The 23535-nt window shown below is 48.2% G+C and overlaps 1 protein-coding gene across 1 annotated transcript in view; it reads left to right on the forward strand.

Moving 5' to 3' along the window:
* The window catches only part of LOC126413102 (LIM/homeobox protein Awh), a 343996-nt gene that overhangs the window by 210659 nt on the left and 109802 nt on the right, over positions 1-23535 (forward strand). Inside the window, exon 2 of the mRNA XM_050082999.1 lies at positions 7154-7335. Within this exon, the coding sequence (XP_049938956.1) occupies positions 7154-7335 (182 nt within the window). The remainder of the gene's footprint in view (positions 1-7153; positions 7336-23535) is intronic.

The raw sequence follows: 23535 nt of genomic DNA on the forward strand, positions 1-23535 counted from the left end.
GTCATGTACCCTCTAGGTTGTAGCCCCCTGACAACACAGGGATCGTACTGCCGATACCTGAGCTGCACCCTCCCCACGTTGGCCAAGGAGTAGATGCCCGTCTCCTTGGGGCATCAGGACTCCCGGCAATGGTCATCCTGCCAGGTGGCCCTTGCTGCGGCTGGGTGGCGCCCGTGGGGAGAGCCCCTGGTCGGAGTGGGTGGTATCGGGGCGGACGTTTCGCACATGAAACGTCAGCATGTATCAGGTCGCTCTGCGGCCGAGTCTTCCAAAAGAAAAGGTACGGTTTCTAGTTCTGGTTCTCCTGCCCTTTCCCCCTTGGCCACTCCATGGGAGGAGGGACAGGCCCGCCGGCTTGGGGCGAAGTACTTCCCCCGCTATTTGGTCTGTTCTCGAACAGATGGGGGGACGTTCGCCACCTCCAAGCCCATGTTCTTTGTTCAACACATTGAGGACGTCTTCGGGGAAATCGAGGCTCTCAGCAAGATGAGATCGGGGTCCGTTCTTATCAAGACCACCTCTGCCACACAATCGGCGGCACTCCAGGCGTGCGACCGCCTAGGGGACATCCCAGTCTCCATTGTCCCACATCTGGCACTCAATAGGACGCAGGGGGTCATTTTTCATCGTGACCTCCTGCTACAATCTGATGAGGAGCTCAGGGCCAACCTGGAGCGCCGCGGCGTGCATTTCGTCCGGCGAGTCCAGCGCGGCCCCAAGGACCGTCGCATCGACACCGGGGCCTTTATCCTCGCCTTCGAGGGGGACGTTCTCCCGGAGAAGGTAAAGGTGATGTGCTACCGGTGCGACGTGCGACCTTACGTCCCGCCTCCTATGCGCTGTTTTAGGTGTTTGCGCTTTGGGCACATGTCGTCCCGGTGTGAGGCTGAGCCCCTTTGTGGCGACTGTGGACGTCCTCTTCGTGAGGAACATACTTGCACCCCACCACCTCGGTGCCCTAATTGTCCCGGCGTCCACTCGCCTAGGTCCCCGGACTGCCCCGCCTATCAGAAGGAGAAAAAGATACAGGAACTCAAAACTTTGGATCGGCTCTCTTATTCTGAGGCCAGGAAGAAGTATGACCGCCTTCATCCCGTGTCACTGGCCACTTCGTTTGCCTCCGTTGTGTCCACTCCTTCCGCTGTATCCTCACCTCTATCCTGTCCCCCCTCCGCCTCCTCTGCCCGTCAGGGGGCTCTGCCTCCGCCTCCCAAATCCCTCCTTTCCAAATCCTCCTCCCCCGCGGCCCCCACCCCCCCTGCCCCAGGGGCCACCCTTCCTCCTCCTCCTCCCCCCACGCCACCTGAGAAGCGATCCTCTTCTCAGGCGTCCATCGGGGAAACGTTCCGGACCCCGGCTTCCGAGGTCCGGCGTTCCAAAACGGACCCCGCGCGTGAGGACCTTCTTCGGGTCCAGCCCACCATCCCTGTACCTCCTCGGCCTTCCAAGAAGGCCTCCAAGAAGAAATCTCTATCCCCCTCTCCACCCCGGCGCGTTTCATCTGACGCTTCATCCGTGAGTCGCTGCTCCCGGCCGTCCTCAGTTTCACCGGGACGCTCTGCTGCCAGGCGTTCCGCCGGCCTTTTGTCGGCAAATGATGCGGCCCCTCCTACACAATCAGGGACAGCGGCCGCAGCTGGCGACGAGTCGATGGAACCGGATCCGCCTGCCGTCAGTTGTAGCGTTGTTGCCTCGCAACCTGGCCCTCCGCGGCCATCGAGGTGACCAGCTCTTCCCCGTCTCGTTCCCCCAACTTTTTGACTAGCAATGGCGTTGTTTCATTGGAACATAAGGGGTATTCGATCTAATCGGGAGGAATTACAACTGCTCCTCCGCCTGCACTGTCCGCTCGTCCTTGGTCTCCAGGAAACCAAGTTGCGCCCGACTGACCGTATTGCCTTTTCCCACTATACCTCGGAGCGGTATGACCTCGCCCCTGTGGACGGTATCCCAGCTCATGGTGGGGTCATGTTGCTCGTTAGGGACGATGTATATTACCATCCCATCCCATTGACCACCCCACTCCAAGCAATAGCTATCCGCATTACTCTTTCTGCTTTTACTTTTTCCGTTTGTACCGTCTACACTCCACCGTCATCTGCTGTTAGTCGAGCTGACCTGATGCACCTGATCGATCAGCTTCCCCCGCCGTTCTTATTGTTTGGCGACTTCAATGCCCATCATCCCCTTTGGGGCTCTCCTGCATCCTGTCAAAGAGGCTCACTCTTGGCGGATGTCTTCAACCATCTCAATCTTGTCTGCCTCAATACCGGCGCCCCGACTTTCCTCTCGGACTCTACTCATACCTACTCCCACTTGGACCTCTCGATCTGTTCTACCACTCTTGCCCGTCGGTTCGAGTGGTATGTCCTTTCTGACACCTATTCGAGCGACCACTTCCCCTGTGTCGTTCGTCTCCTGCACCACACCCCATCCCCACGTCCTTCGCGCTGGAACATACTGAAAGCTGACTGGGGACTTTACTCCTCCCTGGCGACCTTTCCGGACCGCGATTTTTCCAGTTGTGACAGTCAGGTCGAATACCTCACGGCTGTTATCATCAATGCTGCCGAACGTTCCATACCTCGTACTACTTCTTCTTCCCGTCGCGTTTCCGTCCCCTGGTGGAACGAGGCTTGTAGGGACGCTATCCGTGCTCGACGACGTGCTTTACGCACCTTTCGCCGCCATCCTACGTTGGCGAATTGTATTGAATACAAACGACTCCGAGCGCAATGCCGTAGAGTCATCAAAGACAGCAAAAAAGCTTGCTGGGCCTCTTTCACGAGCTCCTTTACCAGTTTTACTCCCTCTTCCATAGTTTGGGGTAGCCTGCGCCGGCTGTCGGGCATTAAGGCCCACTCCTCGGTACCTGGCCTGACCTCAGGTAATGAGGTCCTTGTTGATCCTGTGGCTGTCTCCAACGCCTTTGGCCGCTTTTTCGCGGAGGTTTCAAGCTCCGCCCATTACCATCCTGCCTTCCTTCCCAGGAAAGAGGCAGACGAGGCTCGGCGACCTTCCTTCCACTCGCTGAATCTGGAGACTTACAATGCCCCCTTTACCATGCGGGAACTCGAACGTGCGCTTGCACTGTCCCGGTCCTCTGCTCCGGGGCCATATGCCATTCACGTTCAGATGCTGGCCCACCTTTCTCCGGCGGGCAAAAGCTTCCTTCTTCGTACCTACAATCGCGTCTGGACCGAAGGTCAGGTCCCCATGCGTTGGCGTGACGCCGTTGTTGTTCCTATACCCAAACCCGGGAAGGATAGACACCTTCCTTCTAGTTACCGCCCCATTTCTCTTACAAGCTGTGTCTGTAAGGTGATGGAGCGCATGGTTAATGCTCGGTTAGTTTGGATTCTTGAATCTCGACGACTACTTACTAATGTCCAATGCGGCTTTCGTCGCCGCCGCTCCGCTGTTGACCACCTTGTGACCTTGTCGACATTCATCATGAACAACTTTTTGCGAAGGCGCCAAACGGTCGCCGTGTTCTTCGACTTGGAGAAGGCTTATGATACCTGTTGGAGAGGAGGTATCCTCCGCACTATGCACAAGTGGGGCCTACGCGGTCGTCTGCCCCTTTTTATTGATTCCTTTTTAACGGATCGAAAGTTTAGGGTACGTGTGGGTTCCGTATTGTCCGACGTCTTCCTCCAGGAGAACGGAGTGCCTCAGGGCTCCGTCTTGAGCGTAGCCCTTTTTGCCATCGCGATCAATCCAATTATGGATTGCATTCCACCTAATGTCTCAGGCTCTCTCTTTGTCGATGACTTCGCGATCTACTGCAGTGCCCAGAGAACATGCCTCCTGGAGCGCTGCCTCCAGCGTTGTCTAGACAGCCTCTACTCATGGAGCGTGGCAAATGGCTTCCGGTTCTCTGAAGAGAAGACGGTTTGTATCAACTTTTGGCGATATAAAGCGTTCCTTCCGCCATCCTTACATCTTGGTCCCGTTGTTCTCCCATTCGTGGACACAACTAAGTTTCTAGGGCTCACGTTGGACCGGAAACTGTGTTGGTCTCCACATGTCTCTTATTTGGCGGCCCGTTGTACACGTTCCCTTAATGTCCTCAGAGTTCTTAGCGGTTCATCTTGGGGAGCGGATCGCACTGTCCTGCTTCGCTTGTATCGGTCCATAGTCCGATCGAAGCTGGATTATGGGAGCTTCGTCTACTCGTCCGCTCGGCCATCCCTCTTACGTCGGCTCAACTCCATCCACCATCGGGGGATACGTCTTGCGACCGGAGCCTTCTACACTAGTCCTGTCGAGAGTCTTTACGCTGAAGCTGCCGAGTTACCGTTGACCTACCGGCGCGACATACTGCTGTGTCGGTATGCCTGCCGGCTGTTGTCTATGCCCGACCACCCCTCTTACAAGTCCTTCTTCGCTGATTCTCTCGACCGTCAGTACGGGTTATATGTGTCTGCCCTGCTGCCCCCCGGAGTCCGCTTCCGTCGCCTGCTTCGACAATTGGATTTTGCCCTCCCTACCACCTTCAGAGAGGGTGAGAGCCCGACACCACCTTGGCTCCAGGCTCCGGTTCGTATTTATCTCGACCTCAGCTCACTCCCGAAGGAGGGTACTCCGGCTGCTGTGTATTGCTCACGGTTTGTCGAACTTCGTGCTCGACTTGCTGGTCACACCTTTATTTACACCGATGGCTCCAAAACTGACGATGGTGTCGGCTGTGCCTTTGTCGTCGGGACCGCCACCTTTAAATACCGGCTCCTTGACCAATGTTCCAGCTTTACGGCCGAGCTTTTTGCTCTCCATCAGGCCATTCAGTATGCCCGCCGCCACCGCCATTCATCGTATGTCCTCTGCACTGACTCACTCAGTGCTCTTCAGAGCCTTGGGGCTCCCTATCCGGTCCATCCCTTGATTCACCGAATACAGCAGTCCCTCCATAGTTTCGCTGATAATGGCGGTTCTGTCAGCCTTCTGTGGGTCCCCGGACATGTGGGAGTGCCTGGGAATGAGGCTGCGGATGCTGCAGCCAAGGCTGCAGTCCTCCAGCCTCGCCCAGCCTCCCATTGTGTCCCGTCATCTGACGTTTGTGGGGATGTCTGTAAGAGGCTTGTGTCCTTGTGGTGGGATGCTTGGTCATCCCTCCAAGGAAACAAGCTCCGGGCAGTAAAACCGCTCCCAACTGCTTGGACAACTTCCTCCCGACCATCTCGGCGCGAGGAGGTCCTTCTGACCAGGTTGCGGATTGGGCATTGCCGGTTTAGCCACCGCTACCTGCTCTCTGGTGACCCAGCCCCACAGTGCCCTTGTGGTCAGGCATTAACGGTGCGCCATGTTTTATTGTCGTGTCCCCGTTTTAGTCAATTTCGTGTTGTCCTGTCCCTGCCATCTACCTTACCGGATGTTTTAGCTGATGACGCTCGAGCAGCTGCTCGTCTTCTGCGTTTTATAACTTTAACTGGCTTGACCAAAGACATTTAACCTTTTACTTATTTCATCTGCATCTTTGTCCGGTCCTTTTGATGTCCCCCCATCCCCTTGAGTTTTAGCAGGTTCCTTGTGCTCTGACACCAGTGACTGGGCGCTAATGACCTCAGCAGTTGAGCGCCCTTAAACCCTACCAAAAAAAAAAAAAAAAAAAAAGCGCCACTTGCGGCGGGGCCGCAAAACCTACACTGCTGGCCATTAAAATTGCTACACCAATAAGAAATGCAGATGATAAACGGTTATTCATAAAACAAATATATTGTACTAGAACAGACATGTGTTTACATTTCCACGCAATTTGGGTGCATAGATCCTGAGAAATCAGTACCCAGAACAACCACTTCTGGCCGTAATAACGGCCTTGATACGCCTGGGCATTGAGTCAAACAGCGCTTGGATGGCGTGTACAGGTACAGCTGCCCATGCAGCTTCAACACGATACCACAGTTCATCGAGAGTAGAGACTGGCGTATTGTGACGAGCCAGTTGCTCGGCCACCTTTGACCAGACGTTTTCAGCTGGAGGATGTGCTGGCCAGGGCAGCAGTCGAACATTCTCTGTATCCAGAAAGGCCCGTACAGGAACTGCAACACGCGGTCGTGCATTATCCTGCTGACATGTAGGGTTTCGCAGGGATCGAATGAAGGGTAGAGCCACGGGTCGTAACACATCTGAAATGTAACGTCCACTGTTCAAAGTACCGTCAAGAGGTGACCGAGACGTGTAACCAATGGCACCCCATACCATCACGCCGGGTGATACGCCAGTACGGCGATGGCGAATACACGCTTCCAATGGGCGTTCACCGCGATGTCACCAAACACGGATGCGACCATCATGATGCTGTAAACAGAACATGGATTCATCCGAGAAAATGACGTTTTGCCATTCGTGCACCCATGTTCGTCGTTGAGTACACCATCGCAGGCGCTCCTGACTGTGATGCAGCGTCAAGGGCAACCGCAGCCACGGTCTCCGAGTTGATAGTCCATGCTGCTGCAAACGTCGTCGAACTGTTCGTGCAGATGGGTTTTGTCTTGCAAACGACCCCATCTGTTGACTCAGGGATCGAGACGTGGCTGCACGATCCGTTACAGCCATGCGGATAAGATGCCTGTCATCTCGACTGCTAGTGATACGAGGTCGCTGGGATCCAGCTCGGCGTCCGGTATTACCCTCCCGAGCCCACCGATTCCATATTCTGCTAACAGTCATTGGATCTCGATCAACGCGAGCAGCAATGTCGCGATACGATAAACCACAATCGTGATAGCCTACAATCCGACCTTTATCAAAGTCGGAAACGTGATGATACGCATTTCTCCTCCTTACACGAGGCATCACAACAACGTTTCACCAGGAAACGCCGGTCAACTGCTGTTTGTGTATGAGAAATCGGTTGGAAACTTTCCTCATGTCAGCACGTTGTAGGTGTCGCCACAGGCGCCAACCTTGTGTGAATGCTCTGAAAAGCTAATCAGTTGCATATCACAACATCTTCTTCCTGTCGGTTAAATTTCGCGTCTGTACCACGTCAATCTTCGTGGTGTATGAATTTTAATAGCCAGTAGTGTATAATTTCCACGTCTGTGTCATCGATGCGCCTTCGTCCATCGATGGCAAAGATGTAAGAGCTCGCATTTAAAGTGTGCGGCGTAGGAGTGCAGCGGTGTAATGTGCGGTGTGTGGTTTGCAGACGGAGTACCGGGTGTGCGCGGCGTGCCAGGAGCCGATCACGGACAAGTACCTGCTGCAGGTGAGCGGCCGCACGTGGCACGCGCACTGCCTGCGCTGCTGCGTCTGCCAGCTCGCCCTCGACCGGCAGCCCTCCTGCTTCATCAAGGACGACAGCGTCTACTGCAAGGCCGACTATGCCAAGTAAGTTGCCTCACCGTCTATCCTCACCTCTCGCATACGACTTTTTTCAGTAGTTAGAAATGACAATACTTTGTTCGTCGTAAGTTTTACTCTAATTTAGACAAACGACCGTTCAGAACGTTTAGTGACTGATCTTCGGGCGCAATGCACTTATCCCAGACATTGTAAGCCACTGGAAATAGGCCCTACTTATATATTACTTATTTCCTTGTTATCCCATAATGAATGAAGGTTCAGACAGTCGTTTTTCCCTCGCGCGATCCGCGAGTGGAACAGAGAGAGGGGGAGGGGGGAATATGATTTTGGCGCGAATTGTGCCCTCCGCCACACACCGCTTGGTGGCTAGCGGAGTATGTATGTGGATGTAAATGTAGTGCAGCAGTCTAGAGAACTGAGTGTTTTGCCAGGCACCGCGTAGTTCTTGTTTCAAAACTCATTACACAATCATATTCTTCACCCCGCCATGCGTGCTCACGTGGTACTGTCGTTCGTACGTGCTGCAAAAACGTGGGAAGTTACGTCTTGCTCTGTAATGAAATATAAGGGGGATAACCGTTAAAGAGCGGCGAGGAACATATTGCTCTGACTGTAAACCGAGTATTGCAGCACATTATTTCACTGTAGTTACACGTTTTTCTGACAAGGTGAAGCCCGAATATGCGGCCAACCAATTCGCCTCATATTGGCAGGTCGCTTGTGGACAACCTAAAACGAAAGACCAATATTTTGTGGCTCAGTTACCCACTCTCCCTTTCCCCTTTTTGAGAAAATCACCCATAAAGTTCATGACGTGCAATCGACTCAAAATGTGCTCTATCGACAGAGAATTGAAAACTGGACATTTTTATTGTCGTCTTGGGTGTCCACAACTGCATATTATCGCAGAAATCGAGGAAAGGAACCATTAAGATTGCCGCTTATGTACCCACAAACTAAACGCTTTCAACGAAAGCGCCTCTGGGGTAGTGACAAAGGCATCTGGTTGCGGAGAAGAGAACCTGTGTTCAAACCCCAAATGCGTTCTTATGTTTTTTCTTCTTTGTATCTTGTGCATACCGAAATTGTTAGGAGGAGGATTAATAAAGCAAGTAAATCGATATGGTATTATAACGAGGTAGACAAAAAATTTCTGAAACTACTTGCATTAGTAAAGAATTAAAATTTTAAGCCTTTTTGTATGAAAAAATTCCGAATAAAAATTCCGATACAACATAAGTCTGCTGCTTCCCAGCCAGATGCCTTGGTCGCTAGTTCAGTACTTAAGGGGGCAGACGTAACAGTTTCTTTCTTCGATTTGCAGAACATGTGCTTGTGGACATCGTATATGATGATGAACACTTTTCAGTTTTCTATCTGTGTGCCAAAACCGGTAGCCAGCAGGCTACATAAATAAACTGCGACTGTAGACACAAACGTATACTTTTTCAGTACTGTATTGGTCGCTGTTCCACCGACAATATGTCTGGAAGATGTAATTGTAGAATAGAACTAATCTCGCCATTCAACTCAGACCACAGTCTAATGCTGTGACGGAACTGAACACTTTGGAACAAAGATAGGAAGGTCGGACTAACAGATGTCGAAGACATACAGTTCCCGCATAACTCACTAACGCCATTTATTGCTGGCACGAGGCGTTTTAATTCACAGGGCATAGCATATGACGCGTATCTGCGAGTAAGGACTCTGCGGTTACGGATACAGCTGATTCGGCCCGTGCCGAGCTCGAAATGTGGGGAAGAAAATAGGAGAATGACGAAATGTATTTGATACTCCAATTCGCTACCGACATAGTCCGCTAAGAAGAGGAAGTTCAAGAGACACGAAAACTACATAGTCGTCATGAACTGTGTACGGGAGACAAGACATGCAAGTAAAGAACGTTTCCATAACTCGGAGTCATCTGAGGGTGACGAATTGGCTACACAAAAGCTACAGACTCGTGAGACGAACTGCTTGCGGGCAAGAAATCATTCGATCAGTGAATCGGCTCGAGCCGCAATGTAACGCTGCTTGGAGTCTTGTGCCATATTCGTAACTCAGTGACGAACTCATACCATGTACAACAGCTTTAGTTAGCATTCGCGACGGCTCTACAGTAGTGGTAAGACTTAAGTGTGCAGGCCACAAACGATCGAGGGAAGTCAATTATGGGTACGCAAAGTCGCGCAGCCATCTTTTGCACAGGGGCGGAGTGCGAAAATAAATATTTGCGAGATGAGAAGACACTGCACTATGCACTATGTCCGTCTACGTTTGCATCTATATGCTTCTGTACGCGCCCTAATTCCTCTTCTTCTTTCTCATTATCCCTATGCGAGGTATACGTTGATGGCAGCATAATGGAAGCTCTCTTTCTCCACGAGATCGAAAGACCTGTAGACAACAGCGCTCGGGTTGATGCCGTGTTCATTGATTTCAGGAAGGCGTTTGACAGCGTCCCGCGCTGCCTTTTAGTTAAAAAAAAATACGAGCTTATCGAATATCGTACCAGATTTGCGAATAGATTCAAGACTTCCTTGCAGATAGTATTCAGCACGTTTCTCTTAACGGAAACGGCGGAGGTTCGAGTCCTCCGTCAGGCATGGGTGTGTGTGTTTCTCCTTAGGTTGCTTTACGTTAAGTAGTGTGTAAGCTTAGGGACTGATGCCCTTAGCAGTTAAGTCCCATAAGATTTCACACACATTTGAACATTTTTCTTAATGGAACAAAATAGTCAGATGTGAAGATAATTTCTCGAGTACCCCAAGGAAGCATGGTAGGACCGTTATTGTTTACAATATTTAGCAGAACGCGTCGGATGCTCTTTAAGACTGTCGGCAGATGATGCGGTCGTCTACAAAGAAGTAGCAACGCCAGAAGACAGTATCTATTTGCAGAATGACTTGCAGAGGATTGACGTGTGATGCAGGTTCTGGCAGTTGAACCTGAATGTAACTAAATGTAACATATTGCGCATACGTAGTAAATGAAACCCCTACTTTACAACCATACTACTGATGACAAATTGCTGGAAACAGAATATACCAAAAATATCTAGGGGTAATTGTCCAGAGCGACCTTATGTGGAATGACCACATATAACAAACAGTAGGAAAATCAGATTCCACACTGAGATTCACAGGAAGAATTTTAAGGAAATGTAACTCATCCAAGAAACAAGTGGCTTAAAAGGCGCTTCTTCGACCGATCCTTGTTAATCATCTATAAGACATCCTTACTAGGTATACTGATAGAAGAGATGGCTCGTCTCGTCACGGCATCGTTTAGTAGGCACGAGACAGTCACCGAGATGATCAAAAACCTCCACTGGCAGACGTTACAAGACAGCCGTTATACATCACGGAGAAGTTTGCTATTGAAATTTCGGGAGAGCAGTTTTTGGGAATAGCTGGACAGCATATCACTTCCTCGCACACACATTTCGGCTAATGACTACGACGACAACATTCGAGAAATTACAGCTAGTGCAGAGGCTTATCGACAATTATTCTTCCCACGCGCCTTTCTCGAGTGGAACAGGCTAGGTAGGGTCGGTTTAGTAGTAACAATAAATGATTCAAATGGCTCTGAGCACTATGGGACTTAACATCTGAGGTCATCGGTCCCTCCCGCATCCGGCCATCCTGATTTAGGTTTTCCGTGATTTCCCTAAATCGCTCCAGGCAAATGCTCGGATGGTTCCTTTGAAAGCACACGGCCGACATCCTTCCCCATTCTCCCCTAATCCGATGAGACCGATGACCTCGCTGTTTGGTCTCCTCCCCCAGACAATCCGATCCAATCATCAGTCCCCTAGAACTTAGAACTACAGTAAAGCGTCGAGTATCCGAAGTAATTGGGGGACATGGGTGTTCGGAAAACTGGTTTGTTCGGATAATCAACTGTACATGTTTATTTGTCAAAAAGAAGTACTGTACAGTAAATTTATTCATAAAAACAGGCATCTCTTTTAGTATTACAAAGTAACATACACCTTTTAATAATCTCATATTTGTCCCTCATAGAAAGGACAACACGTTTACGTTTAAGTATTTTGTATCGTCAAGTTCACTTTTTCACGCAGCAGCACACAAGTGGTCGTAACAGAGAACAGAAGGTGACTGTTTGCACCGTGAGAAGCTCTTCTTGGGGGCATGCAACCTTCAAACTGCGCGGAGCGGCACGCCTCAACTCTGGCTGTTGCTGTGAACAGCTTTGATACTGCCGCTACTTCTACTGCCAGTGCCAAGCCGACAGAAGTGCGCTGATTGTTGAAACACAGCAACTGGCGGCTTGGCCTGTCAGCAGCGCCTTGTGAAGGCCCCATTAGAAGCAATGTTCCGCCAGCTGTGGGAAATTTGGTTTAGTGAGGGGGATGATGGACGGTAGGGTGGGAGAGTAACAGGTGCGAGCGAGTACACAGTTCGGTTAAGCGGTCGTTCGGTTGACCGACGTTCGGATAATCGATGCTCTACTGTACTTAAACACAACTAACCTAAGGACATCACACACAGCCGGCCGGAGTGGCCGTGCGGTTCTAGGCGCTATAGTCTGGAGCCGAGCGACCGCTACGGTCGCAGGTTCGAATCCTGCATCGGGCGTGGATGTGTGTGATGTCCTTAGGTTAGTTAGGTTTAATTAGTTCTAAGTTCTAGGCGACTGATGACCTCAGAAGTTAAGTCGCATAGTGCTCAGAGCCATTTGAACCACATCACACACATCCATGCCCGAGGCAGGATTGGAAACTGCGACCATAGTAGTTGCGCGGTTCCGGACTGAAGCGCCTAGAACCGCTCGGCCACCGCGGCTGGCTAGTAGTAACAGAAGTACCTTCCGCCACACACCATTAGGTGGCTTCCGGAGTATGATGTAGATGTATATAGATGTAAAGAGAGCTACCATTCATTGCACAAAGTGGAAAATTTGTCCAAGTCATTCTGCATTTCCTTTACGATCGTCAAAAGGCGATACTTCCCTGTAAACAACAGCATCACCAGCGAACAATGTTATTCTGCTGATCCTTTCTGATAATTTCTGTAGTGTTGACAGAAGAGCCAACACCGTGTTACTAGTGGGGGCCGAAATGCACACGTTTTAGCTCACGCAGGCTGGCGTGAGGAGGGAAGGACACTACTGACGTGAGGTCTGGAACATGACAAGGAATTAGAAGTCAGAAAGCGGACGTGATTACTTTGGTACTTAACTTTAATCCATTGATGATAAACGTCGCTCTTGACGTGACATGATTCACAATATTATCTGTTCAGAATAGTAACTGAATATGGCGCCTTGCTAGGTCGTAGCAAATGACGTAGCTGAAGGCTATGCTAAACTGTTGTCTCGGCAAATGAGAGCGTATGTAGACAGTGAACCATCGCTAGCAAAGTCGGCGGTACAACTAGGCGAGTGCTAGAGAGTCTCTAGACTAGACCTGCCGTGTGGCGGCGCTCGGTTTGCAATCACTGATATTGGCGACACGCGGGTCCGACGTATACTAACGGACCGAGGCCGATTTAAAGCTACCACCAAGCAAGTGTGGTGTCTGGCGGTGACACCACAATTTCTGCCACCGTCGAATGATTGAATCGAAAGAACTGACAACTCATCAACCGCTTCCGGCGAACGTATACTGTCAGAGTTGGAGGAAAGGGGCGTAATTAAAGCGAAGGAAGCAACATATTCGTAATCCTGCCTCAGCAAGTTACTTAACCGACGTTGCTAGATTCCCCACCCGCCTTAACGCCTCGCTACAATCACTACGCCGCGCCGCTGCGACTACAGAGGCAGGCGCCTGCATTCTCCGCCCCATCCCCAGTGCGGCAGCGCGCAGGCTGCGGGAACGACCCCACGCCGCGGTGCCGCGCCCCAGCCCGTCACGTCTCAATCCGGCTATCCGCCCTCTGGAGGCGCCGCTAACTACCCATTGTCTGCGGGAATTACAGCGCCGCTGCACGGCCACCAACTTGCGACCGCACTGCCACATCACACACGCTCTGCCGGTGAAGCTTGCGATCGTGCGAATGTTCCGTAGTAGAAACTGTAAATGCTTTCGATATTTAAGTATCTTTATGGCTGTATTATCTACTAGAAATGATAAGAAGCACGTACTCGTATGGTGCCCCCACATTTAGTCCAGTATTATTCGCTTATCACTGATTTTAGAGTGAGTCTTGGCGACCTGGCTGATTAAGTGTAGTGCGAGTACGAACAACAAAATAATTTTGTTATCAAAAACTTATCACGTCGCTTTGTTTAATAAAGATTAGACATTTTGTTTTGTATGAAACTACTTCTAACAGACAATCACTTCATGACGGTTACGGTCTTCTGGTTAGATGACCTCATGATTAATTTTATTGATACTACGTAGAATGCGCAGCGGCATATTGTAAGGATGCCGCGATCAGTATCCTTGCCAGCAGCAGGCACTAGCTGGCGATCCTTACCCTCTAGAAGAGGGGTGTCCAACCCGCGATCTGCGGGCCGCATGCGGCCCAGAGTAAGTATTAAATATAAGTATTGTATCTTCGATACAATTGGTAAAAAAATTTAAAAAAATCCATAAAATTCCGTTTATGTGATGTTTTAGAAACTGGATATATTCAATCTGAAACTCGCACCACATGATGCTACTTTCTCATTGGTCCATAGTCCTTTTTATTTATTTATTTATTTTACTGAGCAGTTAGTGTTAATTATATTCTGTGCGGCCCAAAATCACTCGTCTTCTTCCAGTGTGGCCCAGGCAAGCTGAGAGGTTGGACACCCCTCTTCTAGAACTTTCTATAGTTTCCGTCTTTTACCGACGGACCGATTATGTTGACTAACGATATAGCGAAAGGGCTGTGAGCCAGAAATAAATTGATTTATAAAGTGTTTAGCAAGAAAATGTTTGAAATCTTATGGGACTTAACTGCTAAGCTTACATACTACTTAACGTAAATTATCCTAAGGACAAACATACACACCCATTCCCGAGGGAGGACTCGAACCTCCGCCGGGACCAGCCGCACAGTCCATGACTGCAGCGCCTTGGACCGCTCGGCTAATCCCGCGCGGCAAAGTGTTTAGCAGCGCACTGAATTATTTCCGAAGGTCTTATGAATAATTTTGTTGAAAATACAGCTACACAATGAACAGTTAGGCTACAGTTCAGCGTTTCTAAGCAATCATGGCTGAAGTACGTCTCTCAAACTATAGCTCGATAGCCTAGCATTAACATCACTGTCAGATCTCTAAAAGTAATGGGAGGGACCTTACAATATTGCACATTCATATATAGCTCTCAGTTACTACCTCACTTAAATTCAGATTACGCTTCTCCTTTTGCAGATGTTTCACGTCACAGTAACTGGAGTGATGACATTCATAATGCACAGGAAATTTATTATGTATCTCCTTCATTGTGGGAACCACAGCCGTAAATTTATTAAAGGAATGCGGCATTTTTCCACTTAGACTGCATTTGTGTAAACTTACTCTTTGGTCCACAACTAGTTTCAGCTTTTTAAGCCGTTATCCAGTGCCTAGCTAGAAAAAGGAGCCATACTTATCGAGATATTCACGTGATGTGCTTCCGTTCGTTTTGGTTTACAAATTTTTATTATTATTGGACATTTCCTGCCTGATGTGCACCAACTATCTGTCAAACCGTCAAAAACAGTGACATTTGTAAATAAGAACGAACGGAAGCACATCACGTGAGATACGTATGGCGCCTTTTGTGGTTAAACATAGGATAATGCCTTAAAACCGATATTAGCTGTGCAACGAAGAAATTTAAATAAATATAGCCTAACTCACCGTGAGTGTATTCCCTGGCATACTAAATGGGGAAGCTTATATATGCAATATTGGGCCTAAAGTGATTGTTTGAGGGATAAAGGCACCCTGAAAAGTGCTTCCTTGAAATGTTTCATTCAACATGTTGATTCTTCTGTCGCTTCCTGGGAGAGCAACTTCATAACTATAAATGAAAAGCACAAAATTGTAGATATTCCGCAGTTTTAATTCATTTGATTAATCGTTTTTCGGTTTTCAAGGCCATCATGAGGCTTTGGATTTATTTAACGGATAGGAAAATGCTTCCGAAAAAGCAACAGAAGTTGAAATACAGGCAAACGTTCACAAGACATGTCACACACAACAAGGCATTGTGGATGCTATATCTCTTCATGCATTAAACAGTTACCACTGATTCTCACCGTTAATACGGACTTCATTTCTCATTTATTTATTTTTTTTATATAGAAAGTGGAGGAATGGTTGTTTGGGAGGCAGGCAGCTCACATTACTGCTGTACAAGTCACGCTGACTGATATCCTGGGGGACCTTTTATTTTAAATATAAGGTTACGTGATCACGGTACGTGGCCGAAGTGTAAGCCACCCATCAACCACTAGCTCAAAACCTATATTACAGGCTATGCAGTATTGGCTTTTCCTACCTACGGGGCTGTCTGCCAAAACTTGGTAATCAGTGATCAGACACAGTGTCCTTACACACTTCTAGCCGCAGGTACAGCAAATCTACCTATAAAAGACTACTTTGTAAATGACACCTCATACTTAAATGCCCTATATTTTACTTTATTTTGTTACTGTGGTTTATCTTTCCCTATAATTTTTGTTTGTACAACCACAGTTAAGAAAAATTAACTTTTTCAATTATACCTTGAATATATGTGACCCAAATTTATTGTATTTTGCTGAATTTATTTTTCATGTGTGGACTGTTGTCGTAATTTGTTATGTAGCTCATTAACTCAGTGTGTCATATATTTTATTTAAGCTAAATAGTTTGTAACTCATTTTGTTGTCGAAATAATTCTTCTCCTTTCCGTCTTATATCTAATATTAATGACGGTCATCTTTGACAGACAACTGCTCGGATGTTTGGGGGTACCTAATCTAAAGTCCTCGCTCTCATAAAATTCATTGCGACGCGGATTTATCTTTCTACCTGATAATGGCCTAACAGTCGAAAACCGATTAGTTAAATAATAAATATTGTAGAATATTACACAAGTCTTGTGTGTTTTTCGTACACAAAAAAACTTTGTGATTTACCAGTGTTATTGTACTTTTGTCAGATATCGTTAAGCTCAATACAACATTTAATGTCTTGAAAAGAGTATAAAATGAAGATCCACAAGAGTAAAGGGTAATGGAATGTGGCCTAATTAAATCAGACGATGCTGATGGAATTAGATTAGGAAACGATACACTAAAAACACTAGATGTGTTATGCTGTTTGGACAGTAAAGTAACTGACGATGGCCGAAGAGTAGAGGATATAAAATCAGAACTGTCACTAGCAAGAGAAGCATTTCAGAAAAACAGAAATTTGTTAACATCGAGTATACTCGTATATATAAGTATTCGGAAGTCATATGTAAAGGTGTTCGATTGGAGTGTAAATTTGTACCGAAGTGAGAGGTGGATGATAAACGGCTTAGACAAGAAGACAATGCAGAAAGTTTTGAGATGTGGTGATACAGAAGAGTGCTGAAGATCAGAAAGTTAGGTCGGATAAGTATTGAAGAGGTGCTGAGTAGAACTGGATAGAAAAGAAATTTATCACACTGTTAAAAGAAGGATTAATTGATAAGGCGCATTCTGGGGCAACATGGAATCTTCAGTTTGGTTATGGAGGAAGTGTGCGTGAATGGGGGAATTTTTAAAGAGAGGCCAAGGCATCACCATAGTGAAGCACTTTCAAATGTAGATAGCTTGTAATAGTTATGCACAGATGAAAGAAGTTGCACAGGAAAAGTTGTATGAAACCAGCCTTCGGACTGATGGCCACAACAGCAACAACTAAAACTACAACAACAAATACACTGACGGAAAAAAATCGCAAGACCGAAAAATAATAATTGTAGAGTAATGGGATTTTGGGAATAAGTTTGTCTAGGTGACATATTTAAGTGGTTAACTTTGCAAGATCGTAGGTTAATGTAAACGCGAGATAAGCCATTGTAAATGTCAAATGCTGGTACATTAATGAACGTTGTAACCTCCAAAATGTCGAATGCAATCATGAAAACGTCCATGCATGTGTTGTATGGGTGCTGGGTGTCAGCTTGTGAGATGTGGGCTTCCTTGTCTGTTGCACTTGGTCGGTCAGTACAGGGACTGTTGATGCTGTTTCTGGACTACGTTGGAGTTGTCGACCGATGATGTCCCATATGTACTCGATTGGAGGCAGGTCTGCTGATCGAGCACGCTAAGGCAACATATCGACACTCTGCAGAGCACTCTGGGTTACAACAGCGGTGTGTGGGCGAGAGTTTCTCTGTTGAGAAACACCCCTGGAATGATGTTTATGAATGGCAGCATAAGTCATATCACCAGACTGACGTACGGACTTGCAGTAACGGTATGTGGGATAACCACGAGAGGGCTCCTGCTGCCATACGAAATCGCACCCCACACCATAACTCCAGGTGTATGTCCAGTGTGTCTAGCACGCCGACAGTTTGGTTGCAGGCACTCAGATGGCCTCCTCCTAACCAACTCACGGCCATCACTGACACCGAGGCAGAATGGACTTTCATCAGAAAACACAACAAACTTCCACCCTTCCCTCCACTGAGCTTTAGCTTGACACCACGAAGTCCACATGGCGGTGGTTTGGAGTTAGTGCAATGCTCGCTACAAAGCGTCTGGCTTGGAGCTGTCCTTGAAGTAACCTGTTTGTAACAGCCCTTCGTGTCACTGTGGTGCCAAATGCTGCTGAAATTGCTGCTGCAGACGCAGTACGATGCACCAGGGCCATACGCCCAACACGATGCTCTTCTCTCTCGGTAGTGCCACGTGGCCGTCCGGAGCCCGATCTCTTGCGACCCTACCTTCTCGTGATGACCGCTATCGGCAATCGTGTACGGTGGTTATATTCCTACCGAGTCTTTTTGCAATACCGCAGGTAGTCTGAGGCGTCTTGTCACGCTCGACGCGGCTTCCCCGGTCGGAGGTTCGAGTCCTCCCTCGGGCATGTGTGTGTGTGTGTGTGTGTGTGTGTGTGTGTGTGTGTGTGTCGTCCTTAGCGTAAGTTAGCTTAAGTTAGATTAAATAGTGTGTAAGCTTAGGGACCGATGGCCTCAGCAGTTTGGTCCCATAAGACCTTACCCCAATTTTTAAAAAGATTCCGAGGAACATCCAGCTTCTCGCACCCTTATTACACCATCACAGAGCGAGGTGACGCAGTAGTAGCACAATGGACTCGCATTCGGGAGGAAGACCGTTCAATCCCGCGTCCGGCCATCCTGATTTAGGTTTTCCGTGATTTCCCTAAATCGCTCCAGGCAAATGCTGGGATGGTTCCTTTCAAAGGGCACGGCCGACTTCCTTTCCCATCCTTCCCTAATCCGATGAGACCGATGACCTCGCTGTTTGGTCTCTTCCCCCAAAACAACCCAACCCAACCCTTATTACATTACCTCATATAAACTCAGCGAGCTGTTGATAATGGCCTGTTCGTCGTCTTAAAGGCATTCTTGACTGACAGCAACACGCCACATCCAGTCTCAAACGTACCGTTACAGCGCGTGTTTAAAGCAAACCTGATTTGCATCCTCGTAGTGGCGCTACTAGCGACAGGTTTACGTGACTGGCGTGAAGCGTGAACAGGCATCTTTCAGATGTAGAAAGACGCGTACCAACTTTCGTATACGTCGCACAACTCCTTCTTGGTTTTGCGACTTTTTTCCGTCAGTGTAGACAGCCCAAGCCCAAACAGGAACAATTAAGGCGAAGTAGGACCGCGTAGTCTGCACATCCAAGCCGCACAGTGTAGCCTCTAAGTGACATAAACAAACGGTCAGCGGTAGCGGAGCGCGTATAGTCACCGTCGCTGCTGTGGCCTCTTCCGGTGTTGACGGTCGCAATTAAGAAAGGGCGGCAGCAGGGCAGGGCGTGGCTGTGCCTGCTGCCGGCGCAGTCGGCACATCCATTGTCCGCCACTGGCGCAGCGGCCGGCGCACGGTGGGAGTCTATCCGGGCTCCGGTGGCAGGCGAAGCGCAGCCGGCCGGGGGATTTGCTTACGAGGCAGATTCCCATCTGGGCGGCCGCTTAACGCGCCGGACCCCCCTACCTGCGGCGCGCGCCGCTGCCCTTCCTGCCGGCCGATATCGCGGCAGCGCCGGCGAGGGATTTTCGAGAACGGTGCCGGCAGCAGGTGAGAGAAATAAACAAACGCCTCGGCCGGAGCGAGAGAGAGACGGGAGAGGCGGGCGGTAATCCCGCGCACCGGCGAGTGACGCTGCTCGCCACACACACTCACACACACACACACACACACACACACACACACATAGTTTCTCTTTCGGGACGCCGGCGTGACTTGCAAATGCCGGCGGTCCATTTGTCATCCGGCAGCGGCGCTCCGTGTGACACGTGACGGTAATCTCGGGGCCGACAATGTCTGTGCGGCGGCGCGCGGGCCATTGTTCCGGCGAGGAATGCGGCGATGCGGGACAGGGATGCATTCCCGGCGGCCACGGAGAGACGAGTCCGCGATCTCTCCACGGCTGGCTGGGATGCGGCCGGCCGGTGTCAAAACAGTGAGGCCCAGCACGGCACAGGCCGGCGGCTGTTCCCGTGTTGAATAAACAGCCCCGAGGGCGCGATGACGTGCGGGCGGCAGTCGCGGCCGCTCTCAGGTGCACAGCGGCAGGAATTCCATTATCAACACCTGTGCATCCCATTTGAAGAACCTGGCACCACAACTCGGAAGGCTCGAACAGTTTACGACACGCTCGAGAAATCCTGGTCCCTGCTCTAGCTTCTGATCGACCCCCAATCTAGCTACTTCTGTTGGTACAATCTTCACGATGTGTCTTCGTTTACTTACATTTTATGCACTTTAATAATAAAGTAACCCCGAAACATCGACTGCCTTATATCCTAGGGTGCAAGGTATTTGTAAAAACAGCAACTAATAAATAAGTAAAGGTCGAAACTACGATTCAGTCCGACTATAGACGTTTCACTCGTCCTGCGATGCAGCGCGGAGTAGCCGCGCGGTCTAGGGCGGCTTGTCTTAGGGACTGATGACCTTAGCAGTTTGGTGCCATAAGACCTTACCATAAATTTCCAAAATTTCGTCCAGTGATCTAATGACGTGTCTTGACACTGTAATTTATTCTCGCCGACGCAGTTACAGTCACTTTAATATGATTTATTTCCTGCACTAAGTATTTAATTCCAAATTAATTTTCTTCTTCGTTTCGTCTGAATATTACCATCTTGTTTTCATGCTGCAAAAAAAGCGGGTAATATTTTTACCTGTTATTCTAATTCTTAATCCCGGATCCAAATGCTCTTTGCAACCAACCTGGTAAATCAATGCAGTCTCTAGTAACTATATAAATTATTAAAATGGGTACAGAGTCAAGTACCAATTTTTGAAGAACAACATTTTGCTTTTGAGTATTAACTTTACTTAAAATTCACAATAAATGTTCACGTAGATCGTAAACATATGCAGGGCCGTTACAACTTTCGCTACTTAAGAGGGTCCCCATGGAAAACGATTAACCGTAGGACAATGAATTTCTGTGGCGACATTTGTAAGAACATGCGGTAGAGAAATAACGAATAAACTATTTGAAAGAAACTCATATTGATATCCACATGAGAGGATATCATTTGTCATTTGCGTACCAAGTTTACGTTTTAGGTTACAAACTTTGCTCAATGTGAGGACCATCTGCATCCACGACAGCCTGGAACCGCACCTAGAGGTTGCTGTTCTGCTGTCCGAAACATCTCAGGTGGGATGTTGGCTACCTTCCTCGCTACAGTCATCTTCAGCCTCCAATGTGTGTTATTGTCCCGTTGATAAACCCTGTCCAGCAGGTTGCCCCAAAGCTAGACATCACATGACCTCAAACCATATGATCTTGGTGGCCACGCACTTTGGAACGATCGCCCAATAATTCGGTTTTTCCAAATGTGTTACGGAGTAACAGAGTAGCCTCACGAGCAGTGTGGGATGGAGCTGCAACGTCAATCAAAACAGCTGGGTCCAAAACACCTCTCTCCGGCACATGTTGACGAACCACCCGACAGTAAAATGTGCCGTTCATGCTGCATTTCCTTTGTCCTTGGTGTCAGAGTTCCTGAAAGTAAAATGGACAGCTTGACGCGTTCCGTCTACATTGTTTACAAAGTTTCATTGCAACCACCCTTTACTTTACCTCATTTTTCTATTGCTTATTATCGACTTCCTTCTGTTCCTTTTTGTATGGTTACTTTAAACTTTCTGTATTCGTAACCCTAGGATTCGCATTACACAGTTCGAGAACGATAAAGATCAAAGATTTCCCAGAAGCTACCTCTACCTGATTATGGGCCCTTATTTGGAACCAAAACGATAATTAGTAATCGTATTGGTGAGTTGTTGAAACAGTCTTGCGCCATGGCAACGACGCTGATACCCAGGTCTGCATCAAGAGGCACAGGAACAAGGGCCGCGAACTCTTGCCAAGTTAAACAGCGCCTTCATGAGAGATTTTGGTTGCAACGGTTAGTTTCTCAGTCTTTTTCGCTCCAAAGGTGTAAGACGGCTCAAGCTTTATAGTTCATCCAGAGCGAAGTACTGCATTAGTCTTGTAATTACAGCAACAGTCGGAAACCTAGCGTCCAACAACTCTTACTTACAAAACGCATCTTGAAACGATACGAAGCAAAAATTCAACATCACGTCGAGGACATTAGAAGCAGGACAGAGAAAGTTGGCCGAGGATGAGAAAGGTGACAGGTGTGTCGGCCTTTCCAAAGGAATCCTGTATTATTCTAAAATTATTGAAACGAATCATAAAAAAAAATGTGATGTCAGAGCAAAAGTCTGGAAGACATTACTGGAGGATGCAAAATCGAATTGAAGCAGTGCTTAACTCGTCGAAAGTGAATTCGAGACGAGCACGCATGAAATTTCCATACCGTTACCTAAGATCAGTCCAGATGAAAAGTGGACGAGCGTGTATAAAATGACCACATCGCAACGTCAGATCACGCCAGATGAATACTGGGTTGATTCCCTGAGTTAGACAGTGGCTGATTCTTTACCTCTGCCTTATCTACTTCGGTGTCACATGGCTTCTATCTCCGTGGAACTTTGTCTTCCAACTGCCCTTCCTCCTTCTGAAGGAGAGCGCAAGTGTAGAAGATCTACGGACATATAGGAGTTGTCGATATCAAAGTAAAAAAAAAAGCGTTCGCTGCAAACACGGAAAGCAAGTGCTAGGATCTCGTCGATGTGAACAGCTTCGAAAAAGTGGAGCCACTAACATTAATAATGTGATAACGAAGCTTGTTGTTATAATCTTGTCTTAAATAAACTATTCATACTTAAAAAATTTAGGTATGTTAATTTTGTTTACCAGTATTGATCAAAATATTTACATTATATCAAAGCCTTTGGTTTGCCAACGGCCGAACCGCAGTGGCAACACCACTTCCTGACAGATCAACCAAGTTAAGTGCTGTCGGACTTGGCTAGCACTTGGATGGGTGGCCGACTGAGTCTGCCGAGGGCTGTTGGCGTGCGCGGTGCACTCAGCCCTTGTGAGGTTAGATGTGAAACTACTTGACTGGGAATAGCAGCCCCGGTCACGAAAACTGACGATACCGGGGAGAGCGGTGTGCTGACCACAAGCTCCTCCACATCCCTACCCAATGACGCCTGTCGGCTGACAATGACACAGCGGTCGGTCGGTACTGTTGTGCTTTCCGGGTCATGTTCGGACGGAGATAGTTTAGAAAGCCTTTGCTTTCAGTCGATATAATAGAGCCACTAAAAAAAATTTCTGCTTAAAATGCCTTGTATTTTGCATTTAATCCTTTGTTACTCCCCACAGATCGATATTTTCAAACTATCGACCTCGATGAACATCTTCATACCTACAGTATTTCAATGCCAAGGTTTTTGCACCTCGTTCCAAAATTTAAGTCTTTTTTTGCTTTACAGCGATCAGTTCATTGTCAAAACTGTTCCACAGATTTTCAGTGAAATTTATATCTGTGATTCCAGTGACCACTTTCTCGGTAATCTCCTTTAGAAACATAAGAGAGTTGGCTTTCTGTCATCTACAAATTTCCTTCCGTACGACATCTCACTCATTCTCCAGGCATACTGTAGTAACATATTGCAGAAAATTACCTAGCGAAGTGACTCAGTAGTAAGAAGACAGACTCACTTTCTGGAGCAAATCC

This window comes from Schistocerca serialis, chromosome 1 (genome assembly GCF_023864345.2).
Source record: "Schistocerca serialis cubense isolate TAMUIC-IGC-003099 chromosome 1, iqSchSeri2.2, whole genome shotgun sequence".
NCBI lineage: Eukaryota > Metazoa > Arthropoda > Insecta > Orthoptera > Acrididae > Schistocerca > Schistocerca serialis.